Here is an 18,604-nt window from a genome sequence, read left to right on the forward strand (position 1 = left end):
TGAATGTGCTCCCATCGGGGAAGCCTCATTAACAGCCATGCCGCAGCGTTCTGCACTAGCTGTAGTTTTTGAGTCAGCGTCAAGGGTAGCCCCATGTAGAGAGCATTACAGTGATCTATTCTTGAGGTGACCGTAGCATGGATCACCATTGCTAAGTCGCTGCGCTCCAGGAAAGGAGCCAACTGCCGCACCCGCTAAAGATGAAAAAAGGCAGATCTAATAGTGGCTGCTACCTGGGCCTCCACTGTAAGGGAGGATTCAAGGAGCATGCCCAAGCTCTTGACCTTAGGGGCCGGTATCAATGGTACCCCGTCAAGAGCCGGCAGATGAACACCTCCCCTTGGACCACCCCGGCTCAGATAGAGAACTTCCATCTTTGTCGGATTCAGCTTCAGCCAACTCAGCCTGAGCCAAGATGCTACAGCTTGAAGAGCCAGGTCCAGATTTTCCGGGGTACAGTCGGACTGGCCGCCCAGCAATAGAAAGAGCTGGGTGTCATCTGTGTATTGGTGATAACCCAGTCCATATCTCCTGAAAATCTGGGCAAGAAGGCACATATAGATGTTAAATAACATCGGGGACAGAACCGCACCCTGAGGCACACCACATATGAGTGAGTGCCTCTGGGATGATTCCTCCCCTATCACCACCCTTTGTCCCTGATCTTGGAGAAAGGAGGTCAACCACTGTAAGGTGGACCCCTGAATCCCCACGTCGGCAAGGCGGCTAGTCAGTAGCTTATGATCAACCATATCAAAAGTGGCTGACAGGTCTAATAATAACAGCACTGCTGAGCCGCCCCGATCCAGATGTCGCAGGAGGTCATCCATGAGAGTGACCAGAACTGCCTCCATCCCGCGACCTGGTCGAAAGCCGGACTGGAATGGATCCAGTGCGGAAGTGTCCTCCAGGAATCCCTGTAGCTGAATTGCCACCGCCCGCTCTATAACCTTACCCAAGATACTGGCAGTAGGGGTGCTTGGGAAATGTTAAAGGAAAACAGGCTGCTAGATCCTATCCTGCTACATGTGCAGCACCAAGCAGACAACATCTCAACAGAAGCTGTCATGGCACCATCTGTGAGTCCAGCAGTAGGGTTGCCAACTTTCGAGCCAGCCATTATGCCCTGTTATCTATCTGACTACCCTTGCAGTTTGCCTTTCTCAAAAGGACTTGAGGGTATTGTGAAAAACCGGCAACGATAGCAGGCGGGCGAAGTTGGACAGTTCCATCTTTCTCATTCTCTTATATAAAGAACTACCATTTCTAGCACTGTCCAGTCCTCAGACTTCCAATAAAGGAACACTCTGATAGATAAAATCCTGCTGTATTAATATTCCATCTGGCAAAGACCTAGATTCACATTAGCATTCTCAACTAAAAATTATATATTCACACTGACCCAAAACAGGCCTGCCAAAACATCCTGCTGAAAATATTATCTCAATGAGGTAGCCAAGGCTTCCTGCAAAACATCTTCTCTCTGTCCTGAAACTCCCCCTCTTTCCCTTATTGAGAGATATTCCTAGGATCTGGGAATTTTCTTTCCCTCCCTTCCCCTTTCTGTTTGGCTGAGAAAAGAGAAACTTTTATTTTCATTCAAGGCTAACACCCTGAAGCCAGAATCTACCCCAAAGTGTACTTTTCTACTAGTATCACTCCTTTATGGTACTACAGAATCTCCCTGTTAACACACATTATGTGCCCTCTTGTCTGATTCTCTTCTCCTCTGGATCTCCACTTGGAATGCTGCTTTAGACTCTGCCAGTAGGTACTCAGTGTGCTCTAATTGTGCTTATACCCTTACCTTGTGGATCTACTGGCTGCTCAAATTCTTGTGTTCAAGATTCATACCAGTGCTTGAAGCCTGCTCAGATTAGCGCCTTCTTCTCTCCTGTCTACCTTTTTAGCCTCTTGCCTAACAGAAGCAGAAGAGATCAGGAAGAGGTGGCAAGAATACACAGAAGAATTATACAAGAAGGATCTCAATGTCCTTGACAACCATGACAGTGAATCACTGATTTTGAGCCAGACATTCTGTAGTGTGAAGTCAAATGGGCCTTAGAAAGCATTACCAACAACAAAATGAGCGGAGATGATGGTATCCCAGTTGAGCTATTCAAAGTCATAAAAGATGATGCTGTTAAAGTGATTCACACATTATGTCAACAAATCTGGAAAACGCAACAGTGGCCACAGGATTGGAAAAGATCAGTTTATATTCCAATCCCAATGAAGGGTAATGCCAAGGAATGTTCAAACTATCGCACCATTGCACTCATTTCACATGCCAGCAAAGTCATGTTAAAGGTCCTACAAGCTAGACTTCAGCAGTATGTAGACTGAGAACTACCAGAAGTTCAAGCTGGGTTTTGGAGAGGTAGAGGAACTAAAGATCAAATTGCCAACATTTGCTGGATTATGGAGAAAGCACGGGAGTATCAGAAAAATGTCTATTTCTGCTTCATTGACTACACTAAAGCCTTTGATTGTGTGGATCACAACAAACTGTGGCAAGTCCTTAAAGAGATGGGAGTACCAGCCCACCTCACATATCTCCTGAGAAACCTGTAGAAGGGTCAAGAAGCAACTGTCAGAATGGGATATGGAACAACTGATTGGTTTAGAATAGAAAAAGAAGTTCAACAAGGATGCATATTGTCACCCTGGTTATTTAATTTATATGCAAAGTACATCATGTGGAATGCTGGCCTGGATGAAACACAAGCCGGAATTAAGATTGCCAGGAAAAACATCAACAGATATGCAGATGACACTACTCTAATGGCAGAAAGTGAGGAGGAACTAAAGAACATCTTGTTGAGGGTGAAAGAGGAGAGCACAAAAGTAGGCTTGAAACTCAACATCAAAAAAACTAAGATCATGGCTTCCGGCCCCATCACACCTTGGTAAATAGAAGGGAAAGACATGGAAGTAGTGACAGACTTCACATTTCTGGGATCCAAAATCACTGCAGATGGCGACTGTAGTCATGAAATTAAAAGACGTTTGCTCCTTGGGAGGACAGCTATGGCAAACCTGGGCAGTACAATAAAAAGTAGAGACATCACCTTGCCAACAAAAGTCCGTATAGCCAAGCAATGGTGCTCCCAGTAGTAATGTATGGCTGTGAGAGCTGGACCATAAGGAAGGCCGCGCACAGAAGAACAGATGCTTTTGAGATGTGGTGCTGGAGAAGACTCTTGAGAGTCCCTTGGACTGCAAGAAGATCGAATCAGTAAGTCCTAAGGGAAATCAACCCAGACTGTTCCCTGGAAAGTCAGATCCTGAAGTAGAAACTCAAATACTTTGGCTACCAAATGAGAAAGGAGCACTCTCTGGAGAAGATCCTGATGCTGGGAAAGACAGAAGGCAAAAGAAGAAGGGGATGGCAAAAGATGAGATTGCTGGACAGCATTACTGAGGTAACAAACACCAATTTGAGCAGACTTCGGAGGATGGTGGAAAACAGGAGGGCCTGGCGTGACTTTGTCCATGGGGTCGTGAAGAGTCGGACGTGACTGTGCGACTGAACAACAAAAACAACAACAAAGCAGCAGAACAAATCTGTTTCTGATCTGGCACAGGAAGGTGGGCCACCTCCCATTTTCACAGCAATAGGGCCGGTGCTGGGAGCCCTGAGCCCAATCATACTTCCGAAGGTAGACAAGGAATACTATATCACTTAAGTTAAAAAGGGATACTCAGATGTGTTCATACTATTTTGGAGAATCATTTGAAATTAGTTCTGTTTTAAGGTATTTTTCTGAAATATGCATGAGCTAGAAAGACAGAGAAAGAGGATGGTTAGTGTGAAACAGAAAGAGTTGCATGTGTTTATATATAAAGGGGACTTTTCTCCCCAAGTCTTTGAAGCCTCTGTAGTCAGTTTTAGAATTTCTGTACATTGCACAGTGATCACATTATACAGCATGAAATCTTAAGAAAAACATAAATGAAGATCAGTGGTCCAGCTTCTGTCATAAAGAAAAAAGGTCTTGTGTTGTCTATAAGGTTCTTTATGTGAATGTTGCTCTGTGTTTGATCCAAATTACCTCGGACTAACTTGCTTTATTATCACACAAAGTAGCAGTAGCAACCAATAAAACCATCCAACACAGTTAAATGTTCATCCCATTATCAGCTGACAGCTCTTTACCTAGCATATTTTTCCTGAGTTCAGTAGCCTGTCACAGGTATGTGGTGATGACAAGAGAAGTGTTCCTTTTTTCCCTTTTGTTAGTGATTAATTCATTATACACTTTATTTATGTTGGCTTCATTCAGACATCATACGCTGCAATGAAACTCTGGAGCAAGTGCAATTCCTTGTGATGACTGCTTGCTCCTCTTTTTCCTCTCCCACCTTCCTTTGGGCATGGAGCTTGATGTTAAACTTCAAAGCATTAATTCCGTATTGATGTCTGAATGCAGGTGCCTTGGTAAATTCGAGTTTACTTACTCCATACATAGTGTGTGGACATCACACTGAACTGGACCTTGATCAAACAAGGACGTTGTACACCAAACTGCAGGCAGGAAGGCTAATAAGAGGGGCAAGGAGTGCAAAAGAGCACAGCAACAAACTGTGTTTGTACCTCACAAAAGTGTGACTATTGCTTGTCACAACATCTTAAGGCAGCCACTGCAAGCTTTTCTGAGGAAAGATGGTTTTTTAAAACATTTTTTTTAAAAAAGCCCAGGAATACCAGTTTACTATTGGGAGACATTCAATCACAGTTAAAATCCCATTTCTGAATGCCTATAAAACAAAGGCATTTGAAATTGTACTATGTAGAGCAATTCTGTGCAGTCAGAGGAATGAGCTTAAGGATATAAAAGGTATTTCTCCCCTTTCCATATGAAGTTGTAAATTTGTGTGCTCTTTTTCCCCAGTGGTTTTTAAGCACACACCCCTCTCTAGTTTTTCAACAACGTACAAGAAGAGAAACCAGGGACTGGCAAAACCAAAGCAGAGTTAAAAGGAATGCTATACATTTTGAAGGCCAGCAGTTTCTAATCAATTGAAGGTAGTTCTACAAAATGTCTCTTTTTCTCTCATTTTTTTTTTTCAGTTTAATTCAGCAATAACTCTGGTTCTGGACTACTACAGTGATTTTTTTCCCCCTTAGTTGCTCTTTTCAGATTGCAGTTCTTACTACAATATGGTAATTGTTGGAATCAGTATTGACAAACAAGATACTGGAGGCACTTCTGTACAGGAATTTCCCATAATTTTTTTCATCTTGAAAGGAGAAATACAGGAAGCAGACCTAAGGAAATTATGTTATGACATGAACACTTTTTCTGCGTGTGCAAAATGGCATCTGCCTAAGCCAAATCTTCCCTAGAAATTGGAGGGGGAGTAGAGGCTGAGCATGGGTATTGGCTTTGGTGCATTGAATTAATTAATACTGATTACAATATATCCAGCTAATAAACACACAAAAGCCAGCCACAAAAAAAGAGAAACAGTGCATCATTGCTACTAATCAAACCCCAAACGTTCCCTTCAACAACTCAGGGTCGCACAGCTTCTTGAAGAACAAAAGGCTGGGTGCCTTCCTAACATTGTTCCACAACATGCATCTGAGGAAGTGCGTGTACACACAATAGGTCATACCTTGAATGAAACTTCGTTAGTCTTTAGGGTGCCACTAGATTTTGTTCCACAATATAGTGGTTTTTACTGTAAAAGTCCAAGACTAATTAGTGGAAAGGCTCATGGGTATGCAAGAGAGGGAACACAGAACATATGCTGCTGGGATAAATGGAGTTGCCTTACAATTCTCAGAAGCATGCCGGAGGAAGACAAGCAATTTGAACTCAATCTGGAAACAAACAGACAGTGACTAGAAAATATTTTAAGATGGGAGCAATAGGTGCAAAGCTGCTTCTTCCATACAACAGATGAGCTGCCAGACTTTGAGCCATCTGCCAGCCACTGCCATTGTTGTCTTCAAGGGCAGCCCCATGTTGAACACATTATAGTAATCACATCTCAGGACGTAGCATAAGCCTATGTGTATGCAACCCAAATGATGAACAAAGGAACCATGATCACCTACCCATTTCCTTAAGCTCCATGTTGAAGAGTCCCAGCCAGCAAGCATCTATTTCATCCAGATCATAACGGCTTACTCGTTGGGAGTATGTCCTGGTGACTTCGAAGCTATCAGAGCTGGACAAATTGCTTGGAGAGATCTGTGATGAAGAGTGCTCTAGTGTAGGAATGATCCTGGAAAAGAAGAAAAGAAGAGATAAGAGTATTTCTGCCCACTAATACCCCAGTTTCTCTGTCTCCAGGAGGCATTCTCAATTCCACTGTTGCGGCCAGGCATTAACAGCAGCCCCCTACTGTTGATCTCTCAAGGAAGGTTATTGGAAAGTGTTTATCACTGTGTAGGATCACCTAAAGGTACCAACAGTTGGAAGGTGGGGTTTGAGTGGAGGATTAACATCTGGGAAAATTTCCTCCCACACATCAACTCCTGCAACTGACAAGGCTCAGCTACTCAATGTTCTGCTAGACCCTAATAGATGTAGCAGTATTTGGTGATACTTCCTTTGTAGTTGTGAAGAAATGCATTTAACTCCTGATAGGCTGGCACTGAGCAAAAGCCTCCATTGTGATTTTTAAAAGTTTTCCCTTGCTCTGGGCAGAGAACAGGTATGGGAGAGGAATCTGTGCAATGGTTTTCCAGATTACCTCAGCTCATTTTCATTCAAATGCTAATAGATCTAGCAGGAGAGATAATGAGTCTGTCAAGCTCTTCCCCTTCTCCAAGCAGGGAACAGAGTCTTGGAGGGTTTAAGGCTAAAAAGTCTTCAAGAAGGAGAATTCTAGAAATGTCCAGGAAATGCTGCCTTGGCCTGGCTGCATCAGTGGGTGGAGAAATAGATATGATAAAATCTCCTTGCAACAGGAAGAAGCTCTCTTTTCCTGGGATACAGAGACCATAAGAGGATGAAGACCTTTCCTCTGGGAAGGCAGCCACTTTTGACCATCTGCTGGCCTAAAGAGTTGGAGGAAACTTCAAGGTAATAGGTACTTTGTAGGGAGCTGTTCCTGCTAAAGGGGCCTATCTTATATTTTAACATCTGATAGGGCATGTATAGAGAGTGGGGCAGAGGATTTGTGTTTTGCCAGTTTCTGTTGGGTCCCTTGCTCAGTCTGGTGCTGTGTTAAAAGTATGCTTGGAAACATTTTCTTTTTAATAAATACTTGATAACTTTTGTTGCCAGCAGTGGTTCTCTGTACCACATAGACCTCCACTTTATTGGGCCGTTATTTTAAAGGGAGTGCCAGGGGGAAAGCAAGCAGTTGGCAAGTGGCTATGCCTCCTGGGGTGTGGAAGGCAGTAAGTTGCCCCCGTGGTAACCAAGTGCTGGGCCTTGGAAGACCCAGAAGCAAGGCCTTGGAACTTGGAAGGGAAGATGGGAGTTCTGATTCTCCCAACAGGTAATTTCAGCAAAAGGTCAGGTGGTGGTGGCCAGTTACTGGACACAGAGAAAGAAAAGCCTCTCCAGGTTGTAGAATAACCTATGAGGGCAGAGCAGAATAGGGTTTGCAGACTAGAGCAGGCACATTTCCACCATAGTAGTGTAAAAAAAAAATGGAACTGGGCATCTTGGCAACTGTCTTTAATATATAATAGATTCGAATTGTAAGCTGTTTTGGAGCCAAGCTACCTGAGAGGTGGGGTATAAATAAATTACATAAATAGTGAAGGATGCAGGGAGGAAGGAATGTGATATATGTGTTTGTACACTGAAATTATATGTGTTTGTGTTAAGTGCTCAGAGAAACAAAAATATAAAGGAATACCTGCGTTATATTCTATTACTACATATGTAGCTATTTTTGAGCAGAAAAAAATTCACTACAAACATTATCTGGTTTAACTGTAAGGATTTCTCCTAAAGAGATCATAGTTTTGTGAGAAAGTCAAGAATTCAATTATAAAGGGTCCCTTAACATGTTCACAGAGCTATAGTTCCTAAAAGTTTATTGGGATAATGTGACTTAAAATGGTTGGGATTTTTAGTGAAAAGCTGCCCATAGTTTTCAGTCATTTCTGGCTCAAGAAGGCTCAATACTTTGAGAGCACATCCACTAAAAGATTCTACTGAAGGCATCATCTCACAAAATCAATGTCTCTCATTCTACAGGAGCGGATATGCCAGAATAGACAAAATTGTTTCAAAACAAGTGATTTTGAAGCACCTACTCATTACAGAAGTCCAGCCTAGGTCAGCTCAAAAACAGTGCTGACTTTTGATTCCTTTAAAAGGGCAGGTACCTTTGAGGTGCTGTCAAAACTGATGGCACAAAATTAATGGTCTGCCTGGGAACTAACAGCTATGACCTTCCTTTCAACCAGGAGATGCTTTTTAAAAGGACTCTTGTGGGAAGAGAATAATGTGTACACTTACTAAAGACTACATATAGGTTTAACACACAGTGGAGTACTTGTGGTATTAAGAAAAAGGGCTTCCTGAATGACGAAAGGTTAAATGTTCAGCAATGAGTCAAAGTTTTGAGTTTTTCACCCCTGATCTTGCTGGAAAATCTCACTATTTAAGCAACTCACATGCCAAGCAGTCTCAGGGCAGACAAGTCCATTTCAATGAAACATTTTTACTGTGTCCACACTGTGGGAGGCCCTTTCTCTCACTCAAAGCTACACTTTCTCTCACTCAAAGCTACACTTTCATGCAGAATCAAGAAGTTGATCCTCTTATCAGCTAACTAGAAAAAGGCAGCAATGAGAAAGGAGCCTCCTTCATCCTTGTCCCAAACGCAATTCTAAGGGCTTTAGTTGTCGTATCAAAAAGTAACTGCAGCACTTACTTCCAGGTAACTGCAAATACATCTCTAAGATCTGAACAGAGATCAGAAACAGCCAAAAATATTTTGGTATGTACGTCAGTAAAGCCAAAGGCTGCCCTCTTGTAGAAGTACATAATTAATAATAACATAATTGATTTGCTTCTTTTTAATGGCGCCCCAAAAGTCTGCTTTCTGAGGCACACTGTGAAATCTGATTAATCATAGGCATCACCAAAAGTGGAGGCAAATCTCTAACTGTAATCCACTGGGGTGTCGTAATGGCATTTTTAGCATTATATGGTTATGAATAACAGCTACTCAAAATTAGCAATAATGTGGAGTGAATGCCATAGAGATCTAATGCCTACACTTACCAGTCAAATTAGATTTGAGGATGTAAACACTTTTTTAAAAAACAAAAAAAAAAGTTTAGTAATTATGACTAAACATTTAAAATGTTGAATAATCTCTCAAGAACACATGAGGAACAGGAGTAAAGTATCCCCCACCTTTTCAGTTTTTTGACAGGAAAATAACACTAATTACCAAAGCCCTATATTCAATTTTTAAAGTTTTCTCTCTTATGGAAGAAGTCAGGCAAGGAAAGGGGAAGTCACTGCTCTCACCCAAATACCAACCATCATACTTGGAAATCCTAATGGTCATCTAGGTCAGAGATAATGAAATGGTCAGTTCATACCTTCACTGGAATCTGACACCTAGAAGGAACAGAGACTTACTTGTTGGTATGGGGGGGCTACAATGTGTCTAACCTGGAGATTTCAGGAAAGGATTCTTGAACCCACAAGGGAGTGGTACAGAATGAGAGGGGACCATTCTTTCAGGTCCATTTTAGCTGAATACATCTGGAAGAAGAAGTTCTTACATCTGAGTTCAATCTTGATGGCTGCCATTGCCACATCAAGCAGATAACAGGGTGTCTGTCTGAAGAAAGGTTCCAAGGTAATGGTAACTTTCAGAACTCTGTAACTTCCAAGTTAAAGAGTCTGCCTTAGAATAACATAAACTTGGAAATGTATAGAGTGAAATCAGGGGACCTACATGTTTACAGCGCTCTTTTGTATTCTTTGCTCTTTCTGTTGCACTTGTGGACTTTTTACTTTTAATAAATTTTTGCAGTTTAGAATGCTAGTAGTTCTCTGACCACAGAGACCTCCGCCATTCAAACACACTAGTGAAAATGGGCCCCAGAGGAAAGGAAGTGGTCAGTTCCTAAATCGCTATTTGCTTGGGAGCATGCAAGTGCTCTCAGTTGTCTCCATGGCAATCAGTCACTGGGTAGCAAGAGATGCAGGAACTAGGCAGAACTTAAAATCAGAAATGCAGGAAAGGAAGGTGAGAGCACTGGCACTCTTGGCAGGTAACTTCTAGAATGGAGAGTTGATAGCAGCATATCAAATGATAAATGAGTGAGGAAACCCCTCAGAGGGTCAAGCAAGCTGGGAGAGGGGCACTGTGCTGCATGGAGACTGACAGTTGCTAGACATTGGGGGAGGGGGGACTTTACTGGGACTTGTCAACCACACAACTGCTCCAGTTTGGATGCCAAACGAGAACAAAATCTCCATTTGGAAGCAATCATAGTGCAACATTTGTGCCCAATGACTAAATTCTGAAGTTTTAAAAATACATCTACAGTCTTATTTTTCATTTTCCTGTGGAACTTCAGGGTTCTGTACAAACATTACCTTGGAAGATTTTATGCTTGGAATGTCAGTTATAAGTCAGTTTTGGCTCTTGGAAGGTACTTATTTCAAAATTATAAAAAAAATCTAGTGCACGTGGGATTTTCTTTTTCCTTGCTTCTGTAAGCACAGCCTTGTTAGAACAGATCCAATGATCATCTAGTTCAGTGTTCTGCCTCTAACAGTAACCAGAGAGATTATTCTGCGAAGCCCAAACAAGATATAATGGCATTAACCTCTCTCTTGTCCATCTCCATCATCTGGTACTTGGAAGGTATTTTGCCTCTTAACATGGAGCTTAAATTTGTAGTTATTACAGTTAAGAACCATTATTAGACTTACCCACCATGAATTTGTAGTTATTTTTAAGACTTCTACATTAATAGCTCCATTAGCAGCCATCAGAATCAGACATTAAAGTGTAAATCACTGTTTCCACACTCCTAATAACTTTATGATCCTTTATCATATCCCGCCCCCCCCAGCCTTTCCCTTTCCTTAGGGTCACAGCAAAAACAATGTACTGTGAGATCAGCGACTGGACCTTCCCAGAATTTTTTCAAGATAAATTATAGCTGTGTGGTGTCATAGTTTGGGGAAGGGAGATGAGGTTTACCCCTTTCACCCTCCAAAGTTTTGCCAGCTAACCATCCCATGCTGCTATTATTAGTCTTTTAGAGACAAAAAGATGGCAAAATACAGATGTCGTGCTACTATGCAAGCCCTGTAGACTAGGACACAGAATGGATCATACCTTTGGTTTCAGTTTCACCTCACACTGTGCAGGAAAATCACTGGGCACAAATCAAGTTAGAAACTTGTGTGCTTGGATCTATTAATTTTTTACAACTTAAATACTTCTTCCTCACCCTCATGTCACAAAGAATTAAATAATTTCCCTCCCAGTAGATATAATTACTTTATTTTGTTTTTGCCTTGCCGGATTACTGTAAGGCTGTTGACAGCAATCTCCCTCATGTTCTGATTTTGAAATCAAATAACCCTACCTACGGCTAAAACTGCTTGCATCAATCTTCTCATAATGTTTCCTTATGACACTTATGAATTCCCCCCAGAATTCACTGAGGGTATTACTCAGAAAAATCACATGTACAAACTACCACTTCAAGAGGCGGGGAGGGGGGGGGGTAACCAAGATTTTTTATTTTTATAAATTATACTGAAATGGAGAAAGCAAGCTTTGGCAACTATACTTTTGAGGGCTTCCAGAAGAAGGAAATAGGCCCATAGAACTCTGTTGCCACTAACATATGAAAGATAAGATTGGACAGATGTGCTTGTTCAAGACAGGGGTATGCTTTTTTCTAAACCCTCCCTGCTATGGTGGTTCATTTTGGTTCATGGTTCATCTGATTGCATGAACCAAATGAAGCACAAACTTACACGATTCGCCATTTTCCCAATCCAGTTAATGGTTCATTTGGTTTGGGAGGTAGTAGAACACCCCCTTTATGAGTTAGAGATGCCAAATGCAACAGGAGTCTTCAGCAGCTTCTCCTACACCCACCCTCCAAGTTTGATGAAGACTGGATTTGGGATGTTCAAGTTATAGCCCCCAAAGCAGGTGTCCCCAGAAAAGTTCAGCTTCAGCTCTAGCTTCAGGTTTGGTCCCTGAAACCACAGCAAATAACACCTTCCCAGTCAGGAGAGGTGTTTAAAAAACTGTCCCACTGTATTGGGGGAAAAGGAGTCCTTCAATGTCCCTCTAAATCAGCCACACAGCAAACAATTCTTCCGCTGTCATGACAACTAACTCTTCTCCCTTCATGCTACAAAGCAGCTAATACCTGCTTCCATAAAGCAGAATGGGAGCTCTGTAATTAGCTCCCAGAACTGCCAATCAAGCTATGGACAACTGAGTTGGGTGTTTCTATAGCTCTCCACAAGTCCATCCCCCCCCCCCCCTCAATGTTGCATAGGAATTGACTGAATTGGCACCATACTCTCTGGGAAATGAGCTGCAAAAATGAACCACCCAAGCCTCCGTGGTGAAAAGTTGATTAATTTTTGGGTTTAGGAATGACACAACTAAATAAACTGGTTTGAAATGGTTCATGAACCAGCTTAGTTTGTGCTCAAACCACAGTTTGTTTTTCAGTTTGTGCCCATCCCTACTCCCTGCTTCTGGTAAAAGGTGGAGAAACTCAGAGACCTTGTGTTGCTTTCAGAAAATTTATTACTTAAAAATAAATGTGCATTGGCCATAATCTCTGATAGGCTCAAATCACTTTAACAGAATTCATTACCTCACTAACTTTCAACAGCAAGAAATTCCTAGCACCTATGATTGCAAAGAAAATGCTCATGGCATGTCTAATGAGGCTTAGAATGGGGAAAGAGTTATGATTCTAGAAGTTAGAGGACAATTCTTCATCTCTGCTTTCCAAGGTTTAAAGGAATTTTAATTTTCTCCCTGCTGTCCCTCCCCCAACCACAAATTCCGTAATCTGGGTGCAGTATGAGGAAGCAAACTAAGTAAATATTCCCAATTTTCATACTACTTTCTATCAAGAGACATTTTCTGGCTGCAAAATCTGAATTGTTTAATATTGTATTCTAGATCTTCTGGGCATAGTTCTAGGAAAGGCGGGTACACAAGACGCATTCAAGTCAACAGGCTTCATACAGAGTAACATTTGTAGCGCAGTCCTAAACTGAGTTACATTCTTCTAAATCTACTGAATTCAACAGACTTAGTAGAGTGTAACTCTGCTTAGGATTGCATGGTTAAGCACTTCTGCGACTGTGATTTCTAAATTGTACCCTGGCCAGGTGTGTTCCAACTGGTTAAAGGAATGGCTATACAACTGCCTGAACAGGTAGGAGACACACAGAAAGACAAAACCAGTAGAACTCTTCATGCATTCTGTCTGTCACATGCATAGCAACTTATATACCAGGAAAGATTCAATCACAGAAATATTTGCTCCAAATAGAAGCTGATTAGAAGGAGGCAAGAGGCACAGTTATTCAGAGACATAATAGGCAGCCTTTTCTGTGTGGCAGGAGCATGAGGCTAATGGAAACACATAATTAATTAATTTCTCACTACATGCCAGCAATTTATTTTAGAGTTCTGAGTGCTACGGTTCTGTTAGGGTATTTATGGCCACTCATGCAGACAACTGCTTCTCAGTGGTATGACATGTACTTCTAACATTCTGTATGTGCTGGAGGTGCCGGAACATGAGATGTTTTGCAAGGGAAGGTGTCACATACAGACTGGTCTCGAACACTGAGAAATGAGGATAGGGAAGGAAAAATGGTCCATATCTGTCCACATAGTTTCTGGGTGTGAACTGAAGAGGCATTTGCTGTCAGTTTTTCTGCCATTCTCCAGTGGCTTTCCACCATTACACATGACACTCGCCATGCACACAACAACACTGTCACGCATAATAATATCCCATCACCAAAAGAGCTCTCAGGCTGAGAAGCAGGCTGTGATGCCAGCTCTGACAGCTCTCAGAACACTCAGGAGCTAAAGCTTGCCATGGTATTTGCTAAGATCATATTTCTCCCTTGAAATATCATATTGTGACACAAATGCCAATGTGCATGGATGCTGACAAAAAAGCAATGGAAGTGCAGCATGCTGTACATCCGTCAGGAAATAATTTGAATCAGGGACATTGTGATAATTCAGTTCCCTGCATTTTTTTTTCATTACGCAAAGAAGGGAAGGAAATTGCTTCACTAAGATATGCCATGAGCAGCCCCGTTGGATCAAACCCAAAATATATGCAGATCACTTCAGAGCTTAATAACACATCACTTTTGTGTATCCTCTCGAATAATCTGGTATCATTCCTGACTTCAGACTGCTTATGAGTAAGTTCAAGAGTACTCATCCCAATAAAGAACACTGTGGCTTCCCACTGCTTAGTTCTCTCCGTGAAAACTGTCCACTTATCCCTAATCACTGATGCCTGTTCCTTATAGCGCCATCCTAAAGTTACACTTTTATAAGCTTTAAAATAGTGTTAACTCTGCTTACTTAGGACAGCACTAATGATCTGTATTTTTATCCATAGACTGCAAAGTTTACTCATAAGCATCTGGTGACAGATGTGTCCAAAAGCATTTTAAAAGCTCATGTACATAATGTCTCCTAAATTACAAATACCAATATGTTTACTGATCAAGCATTTCTGTTTAATGCAACTGTATGATTTCAATATTTATCCGTATCCTGAACTGGAAATACTAAATATAACCTTATAGAAAGTTTTTCAAACATTACAAAAATGGAAGTATAATGGATGCTTGGTTGGCCCTCCCAGATGTACTGTTGGCATCTGAATCTGCCCAGGTGGTATATCTGAAATCTTGATTTAACACCCCGCCCCCTCAAAAAAAAAACCCCAAACTACTCATGGTATCAAATAGGGTTGCCTGGAGGGAAAAAAATGTCCTGTCCTTTTAACAGAGGCTTAGTGGGATGTTATTTACCATGTGATGTTATTTACCTTCATGCCATGAACATCTTCAGCTGCCCATTTCCACAAATTAAGCCTCTTATTATAGGAGCAGGACATTTTTCTCCAGGCCAGCTGGCAACCCTAGTATCAAAGAAAGCAACACAATATTGAAATGTCTTTAGACAATTTTTAAAAGATTAATCAAAAAAGAGATAATGTGGGGCAAAGTAATCCCATCACAATTTATGAAAATCTGGGATAAGCATTCTAAGCATTAGTTAAGACATCTCTGCACTAAAGTCAGTTTTACATCATGACAGATTTAATTCAGACTGTCATTCACAAGCTTTTAAATCATGGCCATACCTCTAAAGATTTCTTCCTTAACAAAAGAATAATTAATTTCTTTCTAATTGGAAAAGCAATTACAGACAATTTTTTCAGACTTTATCAAATCAAAGATCTTACTTTAGCATCTACTTAATATTTAGGATATATAATATATTATCACACATATATAATTTTATTATTTATTTTGTAAACATTTAAAACATTTTTGTATGCCACTTGCCCTCCAAAATAGGGTCCCCAAGGCAGCAAAACATTAAAACATTTCAGCATTAAAACACCAAGGCACTAAAACAGCTTTTAACACAGATAAAACATTACTCAATAAAACATACAAACACAGTAGCACACATAACAACACAATCAGGAAAGAGAGCAAGTAACATAGTGGGGCAATGCTAAACAAAACAAAAAAGTCCTCACCCACCGGAAGGAGATAATAACAGAAAGAGACAGACAATTGCTGAGCCGTCAGGTTAAAACAGATAAAAGGAAGTACTTCTTCAACCAAAGGGTGATTAACATGTGGAATTCACTGCCACAGGAGGTGGTGGCGGCTACAAGCATAGACAGCTTCAAGAGGGAGTTAGATAAAAATATGGAGCAGAGGTCCATCAGTGGCTATTAGCTACAGTGTGTGTGTGTGTGTGTATAAATTTTTTTTTGGCCACTGTGTGACACAGAATGTTGGACTGGATGGGCCATTGGCCTGATCCAACATGGCTTCTCTTATGTTCTTAACTCTCCTTGGGAGGGAGTTCTAAAGGTTTGGTGCCACAACCAAGAAGGGCCTTTATTGGGTTGCCATCCATCTAGCCTCAGATGGCTACATGGATGGCACCTGAAGCAAGACCTCTGAAGATGACCTAAATGAATGAGTCGACTCATAAGGGACCAGAAGAAGCAACTCCTTAGCAGACCCAACAGAACTGTGTCTTAAAAATGTGATGATTACTGATGAACTATGAACACCAGTACTCTCACAACCTAAGTTTAACTTAACTGTGTTAAGCCATGTGAAAAGCACTTTAAATGTAAAACTTAGTGTTCTTTTGCAAATTGCTGGGGCCACAATAAATCTCCTTTTTCACTGCCTCTAAGAATGTCTGAACTGATCCAGCTACACTGCATGATCAAGCTTTAAGCCTTTATTAATCTTACTTATATAACTCGCTTACAGAACAGGCAGCTTGCAACAGGTGATAGTTTGAAATGTGTCCAACTGATGATCTGCAGAGGCACTGGGCTTTGAACCTCAGTGGAAAGAAGGCTTTATTTTTAGCCTGGCATAAAAGTGCAAAGATAATTCTGTGTGCATATTCAAGGCTGCTTATCCATGAACAAAGGTAACAGCCACAAGTATTTCTGCAGGTTTATTTAGGGGTAATTGCCTGATTTCTGTCTCATTTTTACACTATATATATATATTCCCTGCCCCCAGCAAAGGACCATGCTAAATAAAGTCAAGTAAGGATATCCCACAGTTCTGATCTTTTTTTAAAATTAACAGATTATTGGTTTTCAAAACAAACACAACAAAGGAATGAACATTGTAGATAAATGTAACTACATAAGTGCCAATGTGGTACCAACAACTATCAAGGTATGACTTACAATTATGGAACTTATTAAAAAAATACTCTATACCATTGTCATTACTACCTACAAAATCACTTATCAAGAGTATTCACCCAGTTTTAAGTTTACCATAAGCTTAAATAGTTTATTCGGTTAGAGGAAACAATCCTTTGCACTATAGAGGTATCCCAGGAACAAGTGCAAAGGTCCTTCTCTACAATAGTTCTCAGAAAAAGGTTCATTCTATGCAATTGTTAATCCAGATCCTTCCTCTGTGTTCCGCAGGGCCTGTAAGACCAAGTTGTTCAAGCAGGCCTTCGATGCTTGACGGAAAGACGGCTGCCACCGGACATCACGTAGAATGCCGGTGATCACTGTTTGGAAATTTAATGCTGCCTATAATGTATGGATCCAGCACTATATAATGGTTTTAAAAATTGTAATATGTTTTTAAAAACTGAAAAATGTAAATTATAGTTTTATATGTTTTATTGGTTTAATCGTGTGGATATGATGTTGTGAGCCGCCCTGAGTCCGCTTGCGGAGAGGGCGGAATATAAGTCGAACGTAATAAATAAATAAATAACCATGCATAAACTATATACAGAGTCACAATCCGAGGGTTCTGTTAGAAAATGAAGAATTAAAAGTATTTTAAGGATACATGTAATATTAAAAGGCAATCGCTGGCAGGAACATTACTGGTTCACGCAGGCCATGGGCAGCTCCTGGAATTTCAGACTTTGATACTGATACATGTACAAACTACAGGTGGATGGGGAAGCCTTTGGACATTGTCAGTGCATATGATACTTTACCATGATAGCTAAAGGTTCATGTTCAAAGTGCTGGTAGCTTGCAGAGAGCTATACACTCACAATTCTTGAATGATTAATAGGGTATGTCATCCCTGAGGGTTTCTGTCCAAAACTATCACTTTGTAGAAGAAATCTGAACCGAAGCATAGCTGAAGCCAGAGGTGAGATATTTCCCACCAGAGAGAAATAAATCTTCCTCCAGTCTAGCAATCACCTGTCTAATGTTGATAATGGCTACAAGCAACTAAGAACCAGAGAATATAAGCTAACTACATTTCAAATGTCGCTCTGTGGTGGTGTTAAAAATATAATCATGGAGGAGAAAACGCTGGTGATATTCTGTTATTTGGCAGCCCAGTCCTAAGGGGCTACTTCAGTTTAAAACAAGGATATATAACACACTGGCTAAAGCAGCATCCTAGCACAGCAAGTGTTCCTCACCCCTCAAAAAACTGAAAGTCATAGGTGACAATTTGGTGGTGTTCCCCCTCTTGTTATGGCTCTGATGATCTGTAAAGGGACTAAACACCAGTGAGATGGGGCTGTGGCTTTCAGCGAAACCAACTGTAATCTGCGACCAGCCTTGACCATGACATGTCATGGCAGTTCAGTAAGCAGCAGGGTCAGGTTGTCAGTCACTTGTACATTTCTAATTTATAATCTCTGGAACTCACCTTAATGTGATTCTTTTGAGAACAAAGCGGAGCTTGTAGAGCACCCTGAACTGGCAATTTAAAATTATTTTTGCATAGATAGTTCTGCAAAACCATCTCTTCAAATTTGTCCTAACTCCTCAATTTGATAATCATCTACTTCCTCAAGCTCTCCATGTAGTTATCTAACCTGAATTATTACGTAATGGCCCACATAGTGCTGTGTC

General features: G+C 41.0%; 1 protein-coding gene across 5 annotated transcripts in view; it reads right to left on the bottom strand.

The window, feature by feature from the left end:
• The window catches only part of JADE2 (jade family PHD finger 2), a 290,477-nt gene that overhangs the window by 151,660 nt on the left and 120,213 nt on the right, over positions 1-18,604 (bottom strand). For all 5 annotated transcript variants that reach the window (XM_060240452.1, XM_060240456.1, XM_060240451.1 and 2 more), the window contains one exon: positions 6,068-6,237. In XM_060240452.1, coding sequence (XP_060096435.1) covers positions 6,068-6,237 — 170 coding nt within the window. The remainder of the gene's footprint in view (positions 1-6,067; positions 6,238-18,604) is intronic.

This window comes from Heteronotia binoei, chromosome 5 (genome assembly GCF_032191835.1).
Source record: "Heteronotia binoei isolate CCM8104 ecotype False Entrance Well chromosome 5, APGP_CSIRO_Hbin_v1, whole genome shotgun sequence".
NCBI lineage: Eukaryota > Metazoa > Chordata > Lepidosauria > Squamata > Gekkonidae > Heteronotia > Heteronotia binoei.